The sequence below is a fragment of the Bombina bombina genome, chromosome 2, assembly GCF_027579735.1.
Source record: "Bombina bombina isolate aBomBom1 chromosome 2, aBomBom1.pri, whole genome shotgun sequence".
NCBI lineage: Eukaryota > Metazoa > Chordata > Amphibia > Anura > Bombinatoridae > Bombina > Bombina bombina.
In genome coordinates, this window is record NC_069500.1 from 1,148,877,858 (window position 1) to 1,148,902,207 (window position 24,350).

At 38.3% G+C, this 24,350-nt stretch overlaps 1 protein-coding gene across 2 annotated transcripts in view; it reads right to left on the reverse strand.

The window, feature by feature from the left end:
* AADAT (aminoadipate aminotransferase) overlaps positions 1 to 22,373 on the reverse strand; it is a 269,306-nt gene extending 246,933 nt beyond the window's left edge. Inside the window, exon 1 of one of the 2 annotated variants that reach the window (XM_053703826.1) lies at positions 22,278 to 22,373. In XM_053703826.1, coding sequence (XP_053559801.1) covers positions 22,278 to 22,314 — 37 coding nt within the window. In that variant the 5' untranslated portion in view covers positions 22,315 to 22,373. Of the gene's footprint in view, positions 1 to 10,281; positions 10,356 to 22,277 lie in introns of those variants that run through there. The other variant, XM_053703828.1, reaches the window with a different exon arrangement.
* Positions 22,374 to 24,350: the final 1,977 nt, after the last annotated feature.

The window sequence follows — 24,350 nt, forward strand, 5'->3', positions numbered from 1 at the left end:
ATAGAGCATGCAATTTGAAGCAACTTTCTAATGTACTCCTATTATCACATTTTCTTCATTCTCTTTGTATGTTTATTTGAAAAGCAAGAATTTAAGTTTAGATGCCGGCCCATTTTTGGTGAACAACCTGGGTTGTCCTTGCTGATTGGGCAGCATCAATAAACAATTGCTATCCATGGTTCTGAACCACAAATTTGCTGGCTCCTCAGCTTAGATGCCTTCTTTTTCAAATAAAGATATCAAGAGAACAAAGAAAAATTGATAATAGAAGTAAATTAGAAAGTTGCTTAAAATTGCATGCTCTATCTGAATCACAAAAGAAAAAATTTAGGTACAGTGTCCCTTTAAGTCCTTTTATGCAGGCCTTCAATCCTATCAGAGGCTCAAACTTATAAACCAACCATGGACTACTATCTTTTGTCCCTACACGGCTTCCGTAGCGCAAGGATCTGAAAGCTAACTGACCCGCTAGCACCAAGTGTTTGAATGCACGTCTGGGAGAAGTCACGCTTGTTAGAAGATCAGCACGGACAAGTTGACGATGAAAGGGGATGATCTGAACGGCTTTCTATGAACCACTCCGGTGAAAGTAGATGTGTACACCTTGTGTTTGGTTCTTCTGTCTTTTGATTTAAATCTATCTGTGTTCCAGCCTCCGGGGTTTTTTCTGCCTGTGACATCAGTGTGGATTCCTTGGGTGTCCAATTGTGCATTAGTTTGGAAGTGTTTTTTATTGTGATGTTATTTTAGTATACTGCACTTATCTTGCTCTATATACGTCTGATCAACGTATTAGATTGTGAGAGAACGACTGTGTTTTTTATTTACATACTTTTTATGTTATTAAATATATATATTTGTATAATCGAAGTATCATATCTGTCAATTCAGTTACTATCTTTAGCTGAGAATTCAGCGCAGTGGTATTAAGTTCCCGCTTATTTTGTTCTATGTCAACCTGGAAAACATTGTGGGTAGCTCAGAGGAAGATACATGTAATATATAATTATGTTTTTATAGAGGAAAGACATATTATGCAGCAATATTGGGCAAGATTACAAGTGGAGCGCTAATATATTGCGCGCCCGTAAACGGGCAAATAAGCCCCATTTACGAGCGTGCGATAAATAACCAGCCATTACAAGCGCTCCAAAAATTAACCAGAGATGAGATCTCTGGTTAATTTTCAAAATGTGTCCCAATTGCCCCCAAACTTAAGTGTTAGGTTTCTATTTGAATAAAAAAAATGTAGCATATTTTTTTTTTTTTAAAATGACTGCACAAAGCAATTTTTAATGGTCAAAGTGTGCGGTGTTAGAAAAAAAAGACGGCACTGAAAAGTGCCTTTAGATTGCAGTCTATGGGGAATGTGGGTTCACTGTTAATATATATGTATATGCTTATAAACATATATATTTATATGTTAATGTGTGTATACATACATATATATATATATAATTTTTTTTTTAATTGCTGCACGACTTACCACCTTCGCTGCGCTAGGCTCTGTGCCGTGTATGACTGCATCAGAACGAGGCTCCCATTGGAGCCTATGGAAGCGCGCTCTCATGGCTTCGCGTTTGCATTGCGGGCCACCTGTAATACCAGTGCACAACTGCGTGCGTTGGTATTACAAGTGCAGAGCAAATATCGAGCTTGTGAAAGCGCAATTTTGCGCTCCACTCGTAATCTGGCCCATAGTAGGAGGTGAAGCAGTATGATACAAACAGTATTGGAATTACAACCCATGTGGTATTTACCAAAAATTCAAGAGCAAGGTTCTGAAATCTACACAGGAGAAGTTTAATAGTGAATATGGCTCAGAAGAGGACTCTTCTCTTAAAATACTATTTCCGACCTCATCACTTCAAGGCTCTGTACAAAGAAATTGTTTTCTGAAGATTTAGAAGCCTGTCATACCTTTAAATGTTTCTCTTTCTCTTGTACCACTAACAATACTCTACTGAATAAAACATGCACTCAAAATTGTATTTTGAAGCCAAAGTGCTACTTCCCTGTCTTCAACAAAATTAAAGGGACACTGTACCCAAAAAATTTCTTTTGTAATTTAGAAAGAGCATGCAATTTTAAGCAACTTTCTAATTTACTCCTATTATCAATTTTTCTTCGTTCTCTTGCTATCATCATTTGAAAAAGAAGGCATCTAAGCTTTTTTTTTGGTTGCAGTACTCTGGACAGCACTTTTTTATTGGTGGATGAATTTATCCACCAATCAGCAAGGACAACCCAGGTTGTTCACCAAAAATGGGCCGGCATCTAAACTTACATTCTTGCATTTCAAATAAAGATACCAAGAGAAAGAAAAAAATTTGATAATAGGAGTAAATTAGAAAGTTGCTTAAAATTTCATGCTCAAACTGAATCACGAAAAAGAAAAATTTTGGGTACAGTGTCCCTTTAAAGAGACGTTGAGCTTCTTTTGCATTTGCGTAAAAATTGTGCTTGTCCTTTACTCCCCAAACAGGTCCAAAAGCAAAATTCTGTAACTTACATAGGGCTAGATTAATTACAAGTGGAGCGCAAAATTGCACTCTTGTGATCGTGATATTTGAGCTACCACTCAAATGTGCACTGGTATTTGAAGCTGGAAGAAATGCAAATGCGACCCCACGTTTGCATTGCATGGAAGCTTTGCACTCACGAGAGCTCGCTTCCATAGTCTCTAATGGGAGCCTTGTTCTCATGCAAATAGTCACGGCACAGAACCTAGCGTAGCGAAAGGGGCAAGTCGCCGCAGAGATGGGCAGCAAAGTTTAAATATATATATGTGTGTATATATATATATATATATATATATATTTATGTGTTTATATACACTTATTAACACAAATATATGTGTATATAAGCATATACATATATATTTAGAGTAATAACACAGTCCCCATAGACTGCAATGTAAAGGAACTTTTAAGTGCCATTTTTTTCTAATACCTCACATCCCGTCACTTTAACCGCTTATAACTGCTTTGTGCAGTTATTAAAAAAAAAATAAAGATGGTACTATTTTTATTTATTAAGGAACTATACATATTATTTTTGGGGGAAATTGGGGGACATTTATTTAATAAACAAGAGGTCTGACCTATGGTAAATGAAGTCTAGGGCAAAGTGCTTCTGCAAGCTTGTGGTTGCATTAAACAGCCACTTGTAATGGCTGGTTATTTAACGTGCGCCTGTAAACAGGGAATTTGCCACTTTATGGCGCACGTTAAAATAGCCAGCTCTTCACTTGTAATCTGGCCCATATTGTGCAAAATGTGAAATATTGTCAAAATCAGTTACAAACTAAAAAGTGATTGCTGCCTTAGAGCACTGGATACCATTTATTACTAGCCTGCAAGTTTTACATTATTAAAGGGACACTAAACCCCAACATTTTCTTTCATGATTCAGATAGAGGATACAATTTTAAACAACATTCCCATTTACTTCTGTTATCTAATTTGATTTTTTCTTTAGATATCCTTTGATGCAGAAATAGCAATGCACATGGATGAGCCAATCACATGAGGCATCTATGTGCAGCCACCAATCAGCAGCTACTGAGCCTATCTAGATATGCTTTTTAGCAAAGGATATGAAGCACATTAGATAATAGAAGTAAATTAGAATGCTGTTAAAAATTGCATGCTCTTTCTAAATCACAAAAGAAAAAAATGGGTTTCATGTCCCTTTAAGCCTTGATAATTATGTGCTTAAATACAACAAAGGGGTTAATAAATAAAGCCCCACTCCCTATCATGTTCAGTAGTTGTGTGTCCCTGCAAATCATACCAGGGCAGTACGGAATACCTAAAATATATAAAAATGTCACCTGAGAATGTCACCCATTCACAGTTACATATCCAATGTGCAATGCAATGAGCATTAAGAAAAAAAATGAAGGCTACCGGATTTCTGTGATGCACTTTCAAAGTTTTAAAGCTTCACAATTTTAAAGGGAAATAATAATGCAAAAAGGAGATGGACTAATTTCTTAGAGTACTTCATTTGCCTTTTTAACCTAGTTGAAGATGAGTTCCACATCTGCGAAGGGACATGCATGCCAGCTCACACCACATGCCAATCACTGGCCATATTCTGCTCAGTAGCTGCAATGCCTTCTTTAAAATGGTGCTTTAACTATGTGTTTAACTCTTTTGCAGGGGCATCGTTATCTAGTGTTGGTAATGGAAAAATGCATTTTTGCTTCAGAATGTCTCTTTAAACTATATGCTATTATGAGCTAGTGACATTTCAAAACTGCTTTTATATTACCCCTCACATTTAAAAATGTGCTAATGCTATAAAAATGAGAACTTTTAGACATCATCAAAGTACTCCATTTTAGGGTTTAACTATTAGTGGGTGGAGTCGTGCTGTGCACCAAGGAAACTACAGTTTGAAATCTCCACTATGTCGCCATATGCATTTGTGATAACATCACAAGGAACATAAAAGTCACAGCAGCTAATGATCTATATTTTATGTGATCACCATGGTAATATAGATCACCTGCCACAATTATAAACCTGTGCAGTGCCTGATGGGGGACTTGTTCCCATATAAAAACACAGAGAGGTATGAGACCCTTGTTAGGAAAAAGGAGAGGCAAAATAAACACTAGAATGAGGTACCTCTTTTTAAATAAGGGGTCACATGCCCAGGTGGTTATCAGCTGATAACTAAGATAAAATGATTACAAAACAGAATCATAGGCATATGAAAAAAAAAACATCAGGATTATTCCTTATGTTACCCCCACAATACACAATCTGACAACCTTATTTAAAAGCAGAAATCTTCATGTTTCAAATGTTTAGTTCTGCATCCATCCAGGTGGCAGGTGATTGTTACAGCATTGGTTCTATTTTGGGATTTCCAATGATTTTTAAGAGCTTTATTACTCCCTCACCATATAAATATATAGGATCTCTCATTTGAAACAGTGTTTTTTTTAATGATATATATGTTTGCTACACTAGGTGAGTTTGGACAAGGGTAGAAGCATGCATAAATTATTAAAATTAGTTAAAGGGTTCAGTCTACACCAAAATTGTTATTGTTTAAAAAGATAGATGATCTCTTTATTACCCATTCCCTATTTTTGCATAACCAACATTATATTAATACACTTTTTACCTCTGTGATTAACTTGCATCTAAGACTCTCCTTATCTCAGTGCGTTTGACCAACTTGCATTTCAGCCAATCAGTGCTGACTTATAAATAACTCCACAGGGGTGAACAGTGTTGTGAAAAACTGTCAGAATGCACTGAGATAAGAGGTGGCCTTCATGGGCTTAGAAATTAGCATATTAGCCTACCTAGATTTAGCTTTCAACAAAGAATACCAAAAGAACAAAGCAAATTTGATAGAAGTAAATTGGAAAGTTGTTTAAAATAACATGCCCTATCTGATTCATGAACGTTTTGACTAGACTGTACATTTAAGTCATCCATCTTGGAAATCATAATTTAGTGTTACTTTAAAATGAATCCAATAATTTTATGGTTTACATTTAGTAATTTTGTGCATAAATGGCAAGAGTGACAAAAATAATACATGTAACGTTTAAAGATTATTTTTTATTGGACAATATCAGTATACAATCCTATATGTCAGTGTTTTCTAATGTGGGCAGTAGCGGACCTACTCAACAGAGGGCACTGGTACAAAATGTATTGTTGGGCGCCCAAATGTAACTCTGTAGAAAGCAATAGTAACAATATACATGCTGCTCTGTTTAATGATTTTAAGGATAAATAGAAGGACCTGCAACCAACACTAATAAAGGCACCCCAGCATTGTAATCTACACATTCTACAGACACCTATATATAGACTGGCTGCTAGTCCCCCCCCCCCCCTCCACTTGGACCCTGGTGACTGTGGGGACTATAAAAAAAATGTGTGTTTGAAATACTTAGGAAATATTGACTCCCATGTTACTACAGAAAATGATACAAAAATAATGTTGTTAAATGCTGGAAACAAAACATAGCATGATGATCATTTATATGATCACCTCACAGAAAAAGAAATATTTAAATGTATGTGTAAATGCAATAAGTGCTAAACAGCTCTAGAACAGGGATGTAAAATGACTCAGCACTGAAAGGGTTAAAGGGACAAGAAAGGCATTATTCAACTTTTAATTTCCAGATTGAGGATGCAAATGTAACAGACTTTTCATTTTAATTCTAGTATCAAATGTAGATTCTCTTTTATGTCCTTTGTTGAAAAGCATACCCAGGTATGATCAAGAGCAGCAATACACTGCTGGAAGCTAGTGATTGGTGGCTACACACATATCCCTCTTGTCATTGGTTCACTAGATGTGTTTAGGTAGGTCCCAGTTGCACATTGCTGCACTGGTACTAAACTCTATGTGTTTAACACATTTGCACTGGTTTAAACACATACATTATATACAAGCGATAGAACAATAATAAAATACACTTGTATGTGCCTTTATATGGAATCATTTTGATTCTTTAAAGGAATAGTCTAGTCAAAATTAAACTTCCATGATTCAGATAGGGCAGACAATTTTAAGCAACTTTCAAATTTACTCCTGTTCTCAATTTTTCATTGTTCACTTGATATCTTTATTTGAAAAAGCAAGAATGTAAGCATAGGAGCAGGACAAATTTTTGGTTCAGGACCTGGGTAGCACTTTCTGATTAGTGTCTAAACGTAGCCACCAATCAGCAAGTGCTACCCAGGTTCTGAACCAAAAATGGGCCAGCTCCTAATCTTACATTGAAATAAAGATACCAAGATAACAAAAAGACAATTGATAATAGGAGTAAATTATAAAGTTACTTAAATGTGCATGCTCTATCTGAATCATGAAAGTTTAATTTTGACTAGACTATTCCTTTAAATTCAGCAGCACTAGTTAAATGTTTAATGTTGGACAAAGGACTTGTGAATGTAAACTGATGTGAGATGTTTTCTCAGTTCATAAAAACAGATAAATCACATTCCCATGAGGGTAATATTACTGCAATAATTAGTGCGTGTGTGTATATATATATACAGGTATACCTCACTTTACAGCGCTTCACTAATACAGCGCTTTGTGGAGCTGAAGTTCAACCTCCAAGGATTTTAAAACAGTGCTGTAATCATCATGAAATTGCGAGAAAAGTGACTGGCACCATTTTTTTATGCTTAGTTCACTCTGTTTACATCATTACAGTGCAATCTGTGTCTCAGTGTTATATTCTGTCAAATTGTACTACAGTGATTGTCACTATTTTACAGGTACAGTATTTATTGAATACAAATTGAATACTGTGCTGTGCTAGTGTTAAATTAATTGTAGTGCTATTGCACCCCTAATATAAGTTAAGTCAAACATGTTTTCAAGTCTTTAACCCCTTAATGACGGAGGACGTGCAGAGTATGTCCTCAGAAAAAAGGCAGTTAACGCCTGAGAACGTACCCTGCACGTCTTCGGTGTGGAAAGCAGCTGGAAGCGATCCTGCTCGCTTCCAGCTGCTTTCCGGTTATTGCAGTGATGCCTCGATATGGAGGCATCCTGCAATAACCTTCTACGGCCATCCGATGCAGAGAGAGACACTCTGTGGCCCTCTCTGCACCGGACATCGATGGCCGGTATCGTTGGTGGGTAGGAGCCGGTGTGGGAGGTGGGTGGCGGCCATCGATGGCCCTGGTCATGTGGAGGGGGGCGGGATCGTGGGCGGGGGATTCCGGGGACGCGCACGTGCATGAGGGGGCGGGGGCGGGCGCGTGCACGGGGAGGGAGCGGGTGGGAACCGCTACACTACAGAAAAATGTGTCCCATAACAAAATAAAAGTGGGACCATGAATGTAAAAAAAAAACCTTAGATGTAATTTATGTTGTGGGGGTTGGTCGGGGGGGTTGGGGGTGAAGCTACACTACAGAAAAAAAAAAAAAATTTGTTTGTGTGCAAACTGGGTACTGGCAGACAGCTGCCAGTACCCAAGATGGCCCCCAATAAGGCAGAGGGGGAGGCTTAGAGAGCTGTTTTGGGGGGATCATGGAGGTTGGGGGCTAAGGGGGGATTCTAAACACAGCATATGTAAATATGCTTTTTTTTTTTTTTCTTTTAAAAAAAACCCCCAAAAAACTTTTATTTTAGTACTGGCAGACTTTCTGCCAGTACTTAAGATGGCGGGGACAATTGTGGGGTGGGGGAGGGAAGGGAGCTGTTTGGGAGTGATCAGGGGGTGGGATGTGTCAGGTGGGAGGCTGATATCTACACTAAAGCTAAAATTAACCCTGCAAGCTCCCTACAAACTACCTAATTAACCCCTTCACTGCTAGCCATAATACATGTGTGATGCGTAGCAGCATTTAGCGACTTTCTAATTACCAAAAAGCAACGCCAAAGTCATATATGTCTGCTATTTCTGAACAAAGGACATCCCAGAGAAGCATTTACAACCATTTGTGCCATAATTGCACAAGCTGTTTGTAAATAATTTCAGTGAGAAACCTAAAATTGTGAAAAAATTAACGTTTTTTTTTAATTTGATCGCATTTGGCGGTGAAATGGTGGCATGAAATATACCAAAATTGCCTAGATCAATACTTGGGGTTGTCTACTACACTACACTAAAGCTAAAATTAACCCTAGAAGCTCCCTACATGCTCCCTAATTAACCCCTTCACTGCTGGGCATAATACACGTATTGTACGCAGTGGCATTTAGCAGCCTTCTAATTACCAAAAAGCAAAGCCAAAGCCATATATGTCTGCTATTTCTGAACAAAGGGGATCCCAGAGAAGCATTTACAACCATTTATGCTATAATTGCATAAGTTGTTTGTAAATAATTTCAGTGAGAAACCTAAAGTTTGTGAAAAAATTTGTGAAAAAGTGAACAATTTTTTTTATTTGATCGCATTTGGCGGTGAAATGGTGGCATGAAATATACCAAAATGGGCCTAGATCAATACTTTGGGATGTCTTCTAAAAAAAAAAATATACATGTCAAGGGATATTCAGGGATTCCTGAAAGATATTAGTGTTCCAATGTAACTAGCGCTAATTTTGAAAAAAAGTGGTTTTGAAATAGCAAAGTGCTACTTGTATTTATTGCCCTATAACTTGCAAAAAAAGCAAAGAACATGTAAACATTGGGTATTTCTAAACTCAGGACAAAATTTAGAAACTATTTAGCATGGTTGTTTTTTGGTGGTTGTAGATGTGTAACAGATTTTGGGGGTCAAAGTTAGAAAAAGTGTTTTTTTTTTCATTTTTTCCTCATATTTTATAATGTTTTTTATAGTAAATTATAAGATATGATGAAAATAATGGTATCTTTAGAAAGTCCATTTAATGGTGAGAAAAACGGTATATAATAAGTGTGGGTACAGTAAATGAGTAAGAGGAAAATTACAGCTAAACACAAACACCGCAGAAATGTAAAAATAGCCTTGGTCCCAAACGGACAGAAAATGGAAAAGTGCTGCGGTCATTAAGGGGTTAAACACACTGGCAAGTGAAAAGAAAGCTAAAACTGCCTTGTATCACTTTAAGGCGGTTTTCACTTTACAGCGGGGCTCTGGTCCCTAACCCGCTGTATATGCGGGGAATATATATATATATATACACACACATTAATGCACAGCTGCCCACTTCTTGCAGAACAAAAGTGCTCTATGTGTGTTTAGTTGATCAGAACTAAGATTGCCAAAAAAAATGTTCATTCTGGTTAATCTCTGTGTTGATTAAAGGGACATAGAGGGTTCACAACATTTTATTACTAATCTTGTTTCTTACATCTACAAAATGTACTGTGTATGATTCTACACTGTAATAGATGATACACTAGATGGATGCTTATGGTTATCCATCAACTATTATTATCATACTGCATTTCTCATTTGTAAACACGCATTCTCCATTGATGTAACATGTTGGGCGAAACACATTTAAAATAAAAGCCTTTTTTTATTATTATTTTTAAGAAAAGAAGTTACCATAGATATGTGGAATTATCATGTGAGTTTAGAAAACTGTACGAATAGCATAAACAGCACATACGTATATCAGAGAACGTTACGAATGCAGTTTTGTTCAGGAAATAACAGACAGAGCCATATGGTCAGTGTGTGTGAACACCGCCTCCTTCCTTGTAACGTTTATAAATTCAGAACGTCACTGTATAATAAAGACAGATCATGCACATCTAAAACATTCACACAGTGCGCATTTTAAATACAATCATTTAATAAAAGAAAATAGTTAACACAAAATAACAAATGCAAAACCTCCAGGTACCTTCCAAAAGAACACGAGATGTAAAGAGTAAGCAGCTCCAAGGCTGACGAGCTAAGCAAGGTCAGCAGATTCAGGCTCACTCAATCCATCCTTGAGCTACAAACTCCAGCATCGATGCCAGGTCTAGCTTACTCAGCATTTGCAGCTAGTATTCCTCATCACCAGTTAGACACGATGTGATGCCAGGGTAAGGGAGTTGTGCACTATGTGCAGTAAGGTAACGTGTGTGTGCTTGTTCCTGGATACTGCCAAAGCAGCTATATGTTATTATAACATTTAGCAACTACAATTTACTACATTGAAGAAGGGAAAAGGTGGTTTATGTAAGATGAGCAAATTAGTTTTAGACCTTTAAATGGGAATTGACCTTTAAAGTATTGCAAATATAAAAGCTTTAAGCATAAAATTTAAATTTTATTTTAAATTGCATTACATTTTTTTTTTAAAGTTGGTAAACTACTTGAATGCTAATAATATTTTAAAATCATGTTTGGATTTCAGGAAAAGCATTTTAATTGTAACTTGAACTAATAACAGCTTCCCATTTTGTGATAAAGAGAAACTAATTCAAATTGTAATGGCTGGTGATTCTTCTTTTTTTTAAATGAAGGTGGAAACCCTTTTAGGCAAACAAATTCATTATTTTATTTTTTAATGATTCTCCCTCCATCATCAAATGCATAAGTTCAGTAGATATAGCATATTATGGGGCTGAATGATCAAGTACCGGTTTCCGCGCGAGCCTTTAGGCTTGCTGGAAACAGCAGTTGTCTAAAGACCACTACTGCATAACTGATCCGCTGCCTCTGAGGCGAATCTGCAGGGAGCGGCATTGCACAAGCATTTCTTGTGAACTGCTTGTGCAATGATAAATGCCAACAGCGTATGCTGTCGGCATTTATCAATGTGCGGCAGGCCTGATACGCTACATTGTATCATGTTTGTCCACACTGTAAGTAAATCAGCCCATATGAGGGCGATTTATCAAGCTAAGGTGGACAGGGGAGCATATACGCGCCCCTGTCCGCCGCAGCTCGCTTCTGGCGGGCTGAATTCCCCAGGCAAAATTTAGCATTGCTCTCAAGCATGATTTTGTGCTCGCGTGCAATCCTGCCCGCACACAACCAATCACGCGCGGGCAGGAGCTGTCAATCTCCCCGGTCGGAAAAGACCAGGAAGATTGAATTTTGCCAATTAAGAAGTGGCGAAAGGGTAGGGAAGCAGCGGTCTGATGACCGCCGCTTGTTAAATACGGCGTGCAGGTTCTCTTGTGAGAACCTGCAGCCATAGTGGGTCGAAAGACTTGCGAAGCCTTTGATAAATCGACCCCGATGTCTGCAGTTTGACCATGTTATGTGGAGGGTAGGGGCTAGGAATGCACATTTTCTCATGTTAAAGGGACAGTCTAGTATAAACTAAACTTTCATTATTCAGATTGGATTTTTAATTTTAATCCACTTTCCAATTTACTTTTATCATCAAATTTGCTTTTTTTCTCTTGGTATTCTTAGTTCTTAGAGGTGAAATAGCTAAAATTAAACGAAAGGACCTTTTGAAGAAAAAGTACTAATAATGACAAAAAAAAAAGCAAAAAAACCAAGTCTAACAAATAGTTTAGAATATAGGGAAAACAGTACAGTTTTTGTTACCCAGTATAGCAATCAATTCAACCAAATAAAAAATATTGTGAATAGAAATCTAGAAATACTTAGACTAGACGATAAACTAAAGCAAAGTCTAGCCAATGGCATCAAATTTGTATCCAGAAAGGCCCCAACTATAGGTAGCAAAGTTACCCAATATGTTTACAAAAATTCTAAAAAAATGTCAAAAGAAACATGGTTATCCAAAAAAGGCTTAAATATCCGATGGAGTGCTTTCCAACTTTGGACTGCACTGTGTGTGTATATATATATATATATATATATATATATATATATATATATATATATATATGTGTATATATTGTGTGTATATATATATATATATATATATATATATATATATATAGTGTGTATATATATATATATATATATATATATATATATATATATATATATAGTTATATATACATACACTCACACCGGCCACTTTATTAGGTACACCTTGGACCCCTTTTGGCCTAAACTGCCAACATTTTGCCTAAACTGCCAGATTTTGGTCCAAATTGACATGATAGCATCACGCAGTTGCTGCAGATTTGTTGGCTGCACATCGATGATGTGAATCTCCCGTTCCACCACATCCCAAAGGTTCTCTATTGGATTGAGATCTGGTGACTGTGGAGGCCAGTGTGGAGTACTGTGAACTCATTGTCACGTTCAAGAAACCAGTTTGAGATGATTTGTGCTTTGTGACGTGGTGCATTATCCTACTAGATCGTGGAAGATGGATACACTGTAGTCATAAAGAGGTGGACATGGTCAGCAACAATTCTTAAGTAGGCCATGGCGTTTAAATGATGCTCAATTGGTACTAAGTGGCCCAAAGTGTGCCCAGAAAATATCCCACAGACCATTACACCACTAGCCTCAACCGTTGATACAAGGCAGGATGGATCATGTTGTTTATGCCAAATTCTGACCCTACCATCTGAATGTCGCAGCTGAAATCGAGACTCATCAGATCATGCAACGTTTTCCAATCTTCTATTGTCTAATTTTGGTGAGCCTGTGCAAATTGTACACTCCGTTTCCTGTTCTTAGCTGACAAGAGTGGCACCCGGTGTGGTCTTCTGCTGCTGTAGCCCATCTGCATCAAGGTTCGACGTGTTGTGCGTTCAGAGATGGTATTCTGCATACCTTGGTTATAACGAGTGGTTATTTGAGTTACTGTTGCCTTTCTATCATCTCAAACCAGTCTGCCCATTCTCCTCTGACCTCGGACATCAACAAGGCATTTTCGTCCACATAACTGCTGCTCACTGGATATTTTCTCTTTTTCAGACCATTCTTTGTAAACCCTAGAGATGGTTGTGCGTGAAAATCCCAGTAGATCAGCAGTTTTTCCAATACTTAGACCAGCCCGTCTCGCACCAACAAACATACCACGTTTAAAGTCACTTAAATACCCTTTCTTCCCCATTCTGATGCTCGGTTTAAACTTCAGCAAGTCGCCTTCACCATGTCTAGATCCCTAAATGCATTGAGTTGCTGCCATGTGATTGGCTGATTAGCAATTCATGTTACCAAGCAGTTGAATAGGTGTACCCAATAAAGTGGTGGGTAAGTGTGTATATATTTATATATACAGTATATGTGTGTGTGTATATATATATATATATATATATATATATATATATATATATATATATATATATGAGAGAGAGAGAGAGAGTTATGTAATTGTCAGTAACTTTCTAATTTACTCCTATTATCAATTTTTCTACATTCTCTTGGTATCCTTATTTGAAAAAGCTTACAAGCTTACATTTACTTAGGAGTAAATTAGAAAGCTGCTTAAAATTGCATGCTTTATCTGAATCATGAAAGTTTAATTTCTCTTTTAAAGGTGTATCCAGTCCACGGGTTCATCCATTACTTGTGGGATATTCTTCCCAACAGGAAGTTGCAAGAGGACACCCACAGCAGAGCTGTCTATATAGCTCCTCCCCAAACTGCCACCCCCAGTCATTCTCTTGCAACTCTCGACAAGATAGGAAGTACAAGAGATATGTGGTGACTTAGGATAGTTTTTACCTTCAATCAAAAGTTTGTTATTTTTAAACGGTACTGGCGTTGTACTGTTTTACTCTCAGGCAGAAATTAGAAGAAGAATCTGCCTGGAGGTTGATGATCTTAGCGGTTTGTAACTAAGGTCCATTGCTGTTCTCACACATAACTGAAGAGTATGGAAAGAAAACTTTGGTTGGGGGAACGGTTTGCAGATTACCTGCTTTGAGGTATGTTCAGTATATTTATTTCTAGAGAGATGATAAGGTCTAGATAATGCTGACAGAGCCTTGTATATTTGAGGTAAGCATGATGCAGTGATTTAACAGCGACTGGGATCATGCTTACAAAAAAGGGTAATATTCATGTTAATACTCATATTACTTAGTGTCAAAACGTTTGCATGGTTTATAGAAAAAACGTTTTTTCTCTGAGGGTGATAAATCTTTATTTTGGGGCCTAGTTTTCCACATGGCTAGTCAGATTACTCCTAGGATATTCAGACTGAGACATCCAGCTTCCCTAAAGGAGTCCTCTGGCATCTAAGGACAACTTTAGAGGGTTTTCTGCAAAAAATCGTTTTTAAGGGCAGGTAGGAGCCACAGCAGAGCTGTGGCAGTGTGTTTGACTGTTTATTAACGGTTTTAATGTTTTTCAAATCCGGTTTGGGGCCTAAGGGGTTAATCATCCATTTGCAAGTGGGTGCAATGCTGCTTTAGTCCCTTATACACACTGTAAAAATTTCGTAGAGTTTACTACTTTTTAACACTGTTTTGCAGTTTATGTGGTGGGTTTTTTTCTCTTAAAGGCACAGTACCGTTTTTGTTTAATTGCTGTTTCACATTTATTAAAGTGTTTTCCAAGCTTGCTGGTCTCATTACTAGTCTGTTAAACATGTCTGACATAGAGGAAACTCCTTGTTCATTATGTTTAGAAGCCATTGTGGAACCCCCTCTTAGAATGTGTACCAAATGTACTGATGTTTCTATAAGTTATAAAGACCATATTTTGGCATTTAAAGATTTATCACCAGAGGTTTCTCAGACTGACAAAAGGGAGGTTAAACCACCTAGCTCTCCCCATGTGTCAGAACCTATATCTCCTGCTCAAGTGATACCAAGTACATCTGGTACGTCCAATGCGTTTACCTTACAAGACATGGCGGCGGTTATGACTAATACCCTCACAGAGGTATTGTCCAAACTGCCAGGGTTACATGGAAAGCGAGACAGCTCTGGGACTAGAACAAATGCAGAGCTTTCTGACGCTTTAGTAGCTATGTCCGATATACCCTCACAATATGCAGAAGCCGAAGCAGGAGAGCTTCTATCTGTGGGTGACATTTCAGATTCAGGGAAGGCGTTGCTTCAGTCTGACTCTGAAATGACAGCGTTTAAATTTAAGCTTGAACACCTCCACTTGTTGCTCAGGGAGGTTTTAGCGACTCTGGATGACTGTGACCCCATTGTAGTCCCAGAGAAATTGTGTAAAATGGACAAATACTTTGCAGTGCCTGTTTACACTGATATTTTTCCAGTCCTTAAGAGGTTTTCAGAAATTATTACTAAGGAATGGGATAGACCAGGTGTGCCGTTCTCTCCCCCTCCTGCTTTTAAAAAGATGTTTCCCATAGATGCCGCAACACGGGACTCGTGGCAGACGGTCCCTAAGGTGGAGGGAGCAGTCTCTACCCTAGCTAAGCGTACAACTATCCCCGTCGAGGACAGTTGTGCTTTCCTAGATCCAATGGATAAAAAATTAGAGGGTTTCCTTAAGAAAATCTGTATACACCAAGGTTTTATTCTCCAGCCCCTTGCATGCATTGCACCAGTCACTGCTGCAGCGGCTTTCTGGTTCAAGTCTCTTGAGGAGGCTCTACAGGTGGAGACCTCGTTAGATGATATTTTAGACAGGATTAAAGCTCTTAAATTAGCCAATTCCTTTATTTCTGATGCCGTTTTTTATTTAACCAAGCTAACGGCTAAGAATTCAGGTTTTGCCATTCAGGCGCGTAGGGCGCTATGGCTTAAATTCTGGTCAGCTGACGTTACTTCAAAGTCTAAGCTTCTCAACATCCCCTTCAAAGGGCAGACCCTATTTGGGCCTGGACTGAAGGAGATCATTTCTGATATTACTGGAGGAAAAGGTCACGCCCTTCCTCAGGATAGGTCCAACAAATTAAGGACCAAACAGACTAATTTTCGTTCCTTTTTAAACTTCAAGAGTGGCGCAGCTTCAACTTCCTCTAATGCAAAACAAGAGGGAAATTTTGCCCAGTCCAAACCAGTCTGGAGACCTAACCAGGCTTGGAACAAGGGAAAGCAGGCCAAAAAACTTGCTGCTGCCTCTAAGACAGCATGAAGGAGTAGCCCCCGATCCGGGACTGGATCTAGTTGGGGGCAGACTTTCTCTCTTCGCCCAGGCTTGGGAAAGAGACGTCCAGGATCCCTGGGCTCTGGAGATTGTTTCCCAGGGATATCTTCTGGACTCCAGAGCTTCATCTCCAAAGGGGAGATTTCATCTCTCACAATTATCTGCAAACCAGATAAAGAGAGAGGCATTCTTACGTTGCGTTCAAGACCTACTGGTTATGGGAGTGATCCACCCAGTTCCAAGGGAGGAACAGGGGCAGGGTTTCTATTCAAACCTGTTTATAGTTCCCAAAAAAGAGGGAACTTTCAGACCAATCTTGGATCTCAAGATCCTAAACAAATTTCTCAGGGTCCCATCCTTCAAGATGGAGACTATCCGAACCATCCTCCCTATGATCTAGGAGGGTCAATATATGACTACCATGGACTTAAAGGATGCTTATCTCCACATTCCGATTCACAGAGATCATCATCAGTTCCTCAGGTTCGCCTTCTTAGACAGGCATTACCAGTTTGTGGCTCTTCCCTTCGGTTTAGCCACGGCACCAAGAATCTTTACGAAGGTTCTAGGGTCCCTACTGGTGGTTCTAAAGCCACGGGGCATAGCGGTGGCTCCTTACCTAGACGACATTCTGATACAGGCGTCGACTTTTCAAATCACCAAGTCCCATACGGACATTGTTCTGGCCTTTCTGAGGTCCCACGGGTGGAAGGTGAAGAAGAAAAGAGTTCTCTCTCCCCTCTCACAAGAGTTTCCTTCCTAGGAACTCTGATAGATTCAGTAGAAATGAAAATTTTTCTGACAGAGGTCAGGTTGTCAAAACTTCTAACTTCCTGCTGTGCTCTTCATTCCACTTCTCGGCCGTCAGTGGCTCAGTGTATGGAGGTAATCGGCCTAATGGTAGCGGCAATAGACATAGTTCCGTTTGCCCGCCTACATCTCAGATAACTGCAACTTTGCATTCTCAATCAGTGGAATGGGGACTACACAGATTTGTCTGGATCAAGAGACCAGTGATTCTCTTCTCTGGTGGCTATCTCGGGTCCATCTGTCCAGGGGAATGAGTTTCCGCAGGCCAGAATGGACTATAGTGACGACAGATGCCAGCCTTCTGGGCTGGGGCGCAGTCTGGAACTCCTGAAGTTTCAGGGTTTGTGGACTCAGGAGGAAGCCCAATGCTCTTCAGGCTTGGCCTTAGCTTGCTGCGGTCAGGTTCATCAGATTTCAGTCGGACAACATCACAACTGTAGCCTATATAAACCATCAGGGGGGAACAAGGAGCCCCCTGGCAATGTTGGAGGTTTCAAAGATAATTCTATGGGCAGAGGTTCACTCTTGCCATCTCTCAGCTATCCATATCCCAGGAGTAGAGAACTGGGAGGCGGATTTTCTAAATCGGCAGACTTTTCATCTGGGGGAGTGGGAGCTCCATCCGGAGGTATTTGCCCAGCTGATTCAACTATGGGGCAAACCAGAATTGGATCTCATGGCGTCTCGTCAGAACCCCAAGCTTCCTTGTTACGGGTCCAGGTCAAGGGATCCCCAGGCAGCGCTGATAGATGCTCTAACAGCTCCCTGGTCCTTCAGCCTGGCTTATGTGTTTCCACCATTTCCTCTGCTCCCTCGTCTGATTGCCAAGATCAAGCAGGAGAGAGCTTCAGTGATTTTGATAGCTCCTGCGTGGCCACGCAGGACTTGGTATGCAGATCTGGTGGACATGTCATTCTTTCCACCATGGACTCTGGCGCTGAGACAGGACCGTCTACTTCAAGGTCCCTTCAAACATCCAAATCTAATTTCTCTGTGTCGGACTGCTTGGAGATTGAACGCTTGATTTTATCAAAGTGTGGTTTTTCTGAGTCGGTCATTGATACCTTAATTCAGGCTCGAAAGCCTGTCACCAGGAAAATCTATCATAAGATATGGTGTAAATATCTTCATTGGTGTGAATCCAAGGGTTACTCATGGAGTAAGGTCAGGATTCCTAGGATATTATTCTTTCTCCAAGAAGGATTGGAGAAGGGATTGTCAGCTAGTTCCTTAAAGGGACAGATTTCTGCTCTGTCTATTCTTTTGCACAAACGTCTGGCTGAGGTTCCAGATGTTCAGGCGTTTTGTCAGGCTTTAGTTAGAATCAAGCCTGTGTTTAAACCTGTCGCTCCGCCTTGGAGTTTAAATTTAGTTCTTAAAGTTCTTCAAGGGGTTCCGTTTGAACCTTTGCATTCCATAGATATTAAACTTTTATCTTAGAAAGTTCTGTTTTTAGTAGCTATCTCCTCGGCTCGAAGAGTTTCGGAGTTATCTGCTTTACAGTGTGATTCCCCTTATCTGATTTTCCATGCAGATAAGGTAGTGTTACGTACCAAACCTGGGTTTCTTCCTAAGGTGGTATCTAATAAGAATATCAATCAGGAGATTGTTATTCCTTCACTATGTCCTAATCCTTCTTCAAAGAAGGAACGTCTATTACACAATCTTGATGTGGTTCGTGCTTTAAAGTTTTATTTACAAGCTACGAAGGATTTTCGTCAAACATCTGCTTTATTTGTTGTCTACTCTGGACAGAGGAGAGGCCAAAAGGCTTCGGCAACTTCTCTTTCTTTTTGGCTAAGAAGCATAATCCATTTAGCTTATGAGACTGCTGGCCAGCAGCCTCCTGAAATAATTACAGCTCATTCTACTAGAGCAGTAGCTTCCACATGGGCTTTTAAACATGAGGCCTCTGTTTAACAGATTTGTAAGGCGGCGACTTGGTCTTCGCTTCATACTTTTTCTAAATTCTACAAATTCGATACTTTTGCTTCCTTGGAGGCTATTTTTGGGAGAAAGGTGTTACAGGCAGTGGTGCCTTCCGTTTACGTTCCTGCCTTGTCCCTCCTTTCATCCGTGTCCTAAAGCTTTGGTATTGGTATCCCACAAGTAATGGATGAACCCGTGGACTGGATACACCTTTACAAGAGAAAACAAAATTTATGCTTACCTGATAAATTTATTTCTCTTGTGGTGTATCCAGTCCACGGCCCGCCCTGTCATTTTATGGCAGTTGTTTTTTATTTTTAAACTACAGTCACCACTGCACCCTATAGTTTCTCCTTTTTTCTTGCTTGTCTTTGGTCGAATGACTGGGGGTGGCAGTTAGGGGAGGAGCTATATAGACAGCTCTGCTGTGGGTGTCCTCTTGCAACTTCCTGTTGGGAAGGAGAATATCCCACAAGTAATGGATGAACCCGTGGACTGGATACACCACAAGAGAAATAAATTTATTAGGTAAGCATAAATTTTGTTTTTGACTAGACTATTCCTTTAAGTGAGAGAAACCATGGTTCTTTAATTCATAGTGACGTTTCAGGGTGCCTCTTCATCAGACCAACTTACAAAGTGAACAAACAGTGACAATTTTATAGGCATTAAACTCCAGTTTAGATCTGGCCTGTTAGCGAGGCCTTAAGAAAAGTTTAAAAAAAAAACGGATATAGGTATAGATAGATATTTTACAAAAAAAATCACACACACACACACACATATATATATATATATATATATATATATATATATATAAATAAATAAATATTTAAAAATTAAAAGAACAGTTTCTTCTATGTGAAGTACATTGGAATGTAAAATATTCATAACTACTTTCGGCTTTAGCAAAGTTGGTCTAATGTGGTGTCAGGTTAGCACGCAAGCAATAAGTGTTAGTTTTTTTTAAAAACAGTGTGCCCCATTAAAGTCTATGGGGAGAAGAAGTTAGTGTGGTCGTGATATCCGAAGTCCTGAAGTTAGCGCTCTTTGGACTTTCGCTCTCGTGCTAATCTTGTAATTTGAACTTGTAATACGCCGGATAACCCGGCTGCGTTACAACTTTACTTTGAGTGCAGTCAATGTGCGAGCGAAAAATGTAGTTAGCGCACCACTTGTAATCTGGCCCTATGTGGTTGTTACACATGTAACTAATTTACTATTGGCTTTGACTGGTGTCAGCAAAGGAGAGAATATAACAGCGTTTTAAATATAAAGTTAGTTTACAATATAACACTATGCTCACTAAATTCTTCAATATTTAAACAATTAAAGCTAAGCTTTACACTTATTCTTTCAATACTTAAACAATTAATAGAATTTGAAAGAATACATTTGCATATTATTCTCATACTAATATCTGTCTGTAAAGTACACATTTTAAAAGTACTTAAACCGGTCACTTTATTAAAGATTTGTAAATTCTGGTAACAAACAACTTTAAACACCTGTGGCCAGACAGAGCTAGCTTTAAACTTTCCAAGTTTTAAAATCAGGTCCGGAATCTAAGCAATCTTTTACATGATCACTTCTAAAGATGCGCTGTAACTTACTTTTTAATGTAGTCGTGCAATTCTAATACCCCAGCTCTCCGGTCGCCCATTTCAAAACTCATATTTGCAGTTTGAACTGTTCTCCAATCTCTTTTTTTGTAACTAGAGCACCAATTCGAGAGCAGCTAAAACCGTTAGCTCACCAAAAATATGAGTTTTGAAGTGGGCGGCCGGAGAGCGGTGGTATTAAAATGGTACAGCGATTAAACAGTAAGTTATATTTCTTCTTTGTTATGACTAGTTAAAGTCCCTCTAAAATATATTTTTTTATTTATTTTAACAGCAAAAACAAGCAGAAAAAAACAGATACTGCAATAAGAAATTGCGTCACAAGCTTTTCTTACTACGTCTACGTGATGGCTTTCCTATACTTTTGCAAAGAGGTTAACATGTAGTTAAATTCAGCACTACTGGTATGGAGCTGAATGTGTCCATTGAGCCAATCAAGTGCACCAGATTTTAACAATATGTTTAAAGGGTTACTGAACCCAATTTTTTTTCTTTCAGGATTCAGATAGAGTATGCAATTTTAAGAAACTTCCTAATTTACTCCTGTTATCAATTTTAATTTGTTCTCTTGGTATCTTTATTTGTAAAAAGCAAGAATGTAAGCTTACAAGTCGGCCCATTTTTGGTTCAGAACGCTGGGTAACTGATTGCAGGTTACATTTAGCCACCAATCAGCAAGCACTACCCAGGTGCTGGCCAGCTTTTTAACTTGCTTAATATTGCATGCTCTATCTGAATCATGAAATCATTTTTTTGGGTTCAGTTTCCCTTTAAGCCCTTTGCAGGAATGAAGCACAAAGGTACAGGCAGCAAGTAGTGCAATAAGCACGTGCTCTGCTGCTTTAGAGCATTTTTTTATTGCAGTTTTATGAGCTTGGGGCTATAAAACCTGATGTAGATAATCTGTGATGGATCATCAAAAAATACTTTTTTTAATAATTGTTTTGTAATAAATTTACCCACAATGGCAAATGAAAGTCAAATTAAACTTTAATGATTCAGTTGGAGCGAGCAAATACATATTGACTTCTGCTATCAAACTTACTTTGTTCTCTTGGAATCCTTAGTAGAAGAGCATACTTAAGTAGGCTCAAATGTGTGTGTCTTTAGCAGTATATGAGAGCAGTATTTTCAATAATTTATTACATTGTGCACACTGCTGCCATATTGTACTCAACACGTGCAATCTTCTTGAGCCTACTTAGGTATGCTCTTCAGCTTGCAAGAAAACAAAATAAATAAAAAATAATAAACGTAAACTAGATTTTTTTTTGCCTCCTGTATCTGAATCGTACGTTTAGTTTTAACTTTCATGTCCCTGAAATTAACATTTTTTAATTCATTTTTTTAAAGAAAGGGGTTTTATGACTTTGAAAAAAAAAAAAAGAGTTAGGAATGTCACAAGGCACAGAGGTTTAGTGCTATAAATCAATCATTAAATGAAATCTGCAGGTTCTTGTAGTTCCAAGAAAGCATATCTGAGTCTGTGACGTGCTTCTGATTTACAGATGCATTTAAAAATCTAATATTCAATCAACCAAGTCAATTCAAACAGACGCAATCACTGAATATTTAAGTTGCGTTGTCTTACCTCTGCTCTTGGAGAGTGCTGCAGATTTGACCGACATTGCTCTTCTATATCACTGGGTGTTTTTTTTATGAATACTTACTATTTTTTTTTAGTTTCAGGTATGACAACAAATAATGAAAATATTGAGAGAAAATGATCCAGCCGCTGAAAAAAATGTTAAATTCTTTTCTCTTGTTCTTTGGACTTGTCCTTTTATATATTAACCTGAATGGGTATTTATTAACATTTATGTTAATAGTAATAACATGAGATTCACAAAATGACCAGTAAGAAGCGTATATGAACCTTGGTGATAATTGGTTTTGCATTGCCATCTAGTGGACACTGCAGTGAAGAACAACTTGTTGCATTGTTCCTGCTAAGCCAAACCATGATCTGTTCATAAATAGTTGTGCATCTATGTTTTACAATTTTTATAATAGAAAACATTTCATATCATATGACTTTCAACAAAGGACTCCAAGAGAACAAAGCAAACTTGATAATAGAAGTGAACTGTAAAGTTGTTAAAAAATGTATGCTCTATCTGAATCATGAAAGTTTAATTTTAAGCTGTCTGTCCCTTTAAGATCATATGTATTTAATAGAACCATTTTTAAAATTCACACATATTAGAAACAATTATTCTAATAAAAGTTATGGCCTGTGTTTATTTATTTGTTTTAATTCCAAGAAATGACAACACTTAGCTGGATACATTTTCATGACCAGAACCCTGTCCTACAAGGGTATATTTATAGGGACAGTATAGTCAAAATTACATTTTCATGATTCAGATAATTTACTTTTATCATCAATTTGCTTTGTTCTCTGTAAATTCTTTGTTGAAAGCAAAACCTTGGTAGGCTCATATGCTCATTTCTTGATGGCTGCCTCTCATCTCAGTTCATTTTGACAGTTTTCCACAGCTTGACAGTGCTAGTTCATGTGTGCCATATCCCATGCAGTTATTTAGGAGTCAGTATTGATTGGCTAAAATGCAAATCTGTCAAAAAACTGAAATAAAGGGTCAGTATAAAAGTAGAAAAGAAGAGGGCGCCAATAGTGCACAATCAGTGGTACTAGGTCTTTGCACACGCAGATAACAAATATACTTACAAAGTATAATGCACTTGAGAAGTGGCACAAACGCCTGCTGGACCTTTATCAGCTGTTCAGAAAGCTGTCCTCCCGCAGCAGTATGGAGTCTCTAAAGAAATTGTGATCCACACAAACTGGATAAATCCCTTCTAGGCTCAATATCCCCAGAGTGTTTTTGCAGGATAGGAGCCCTCACAGAACGGGCTGCAAATCATGGTAAGTAATTTACTCAATAAAAGTCGTGATGCCAAATGTCTTAAAAACACAAAAGGCTTTATTGTAACAGGAAAGTATCACACTATGATATATATAGTGCACTTGCATAGTGTGATACTTTCTTGTTACAATAAAGCCTTTTGTGTTTTTAAGACATTTGGCATCACGACTTTTGAGTAAATACCGTATTTACTCATTACTTACCATCATTTGCAGCCCGTTCTGTGAGGGCTCCTATCCTGCAAAAACACTCTGGGGCTATTGAGCCTAGAAGGGACTTATCCAGTTTGTTTGTAAGTGTATTTGTTATCTGCGTTTGCAAAGACCTAGTACCACTGATTGTGCACTATTGGTGCCCTCTTCTTTTATACAAATCGATTACACTTGTTTTGCCATCAAGTTTGTGGAAGAAGGATGCAGCCTATGGTTCTTTATTAAGTCCTCTATCCTGCATTATCAATAGTATCTTCATTCTGTGGCCTTTTTTCACTATTAAGTATACCACATTTGTATTTATGTTGCAATTATCTATATTGTAGTACTGAATTTTCTTACACTATATATATATTTCTTCACACCTCACCCCTATGAGGTAGCTAGTGTATGTTTTATATAGGTGTTTTGTGAGTTGTATATCAGCTCTCTCTCACATTACTTATTTTATCAACAAAATTTCACTCATCCACATTCTCTGCTCTTATATTGGAGAGCGTATTATATTCACTTTGTGTGTGTTGTCATTGGAATTACCACCATATATATCAACGTTATTACTAG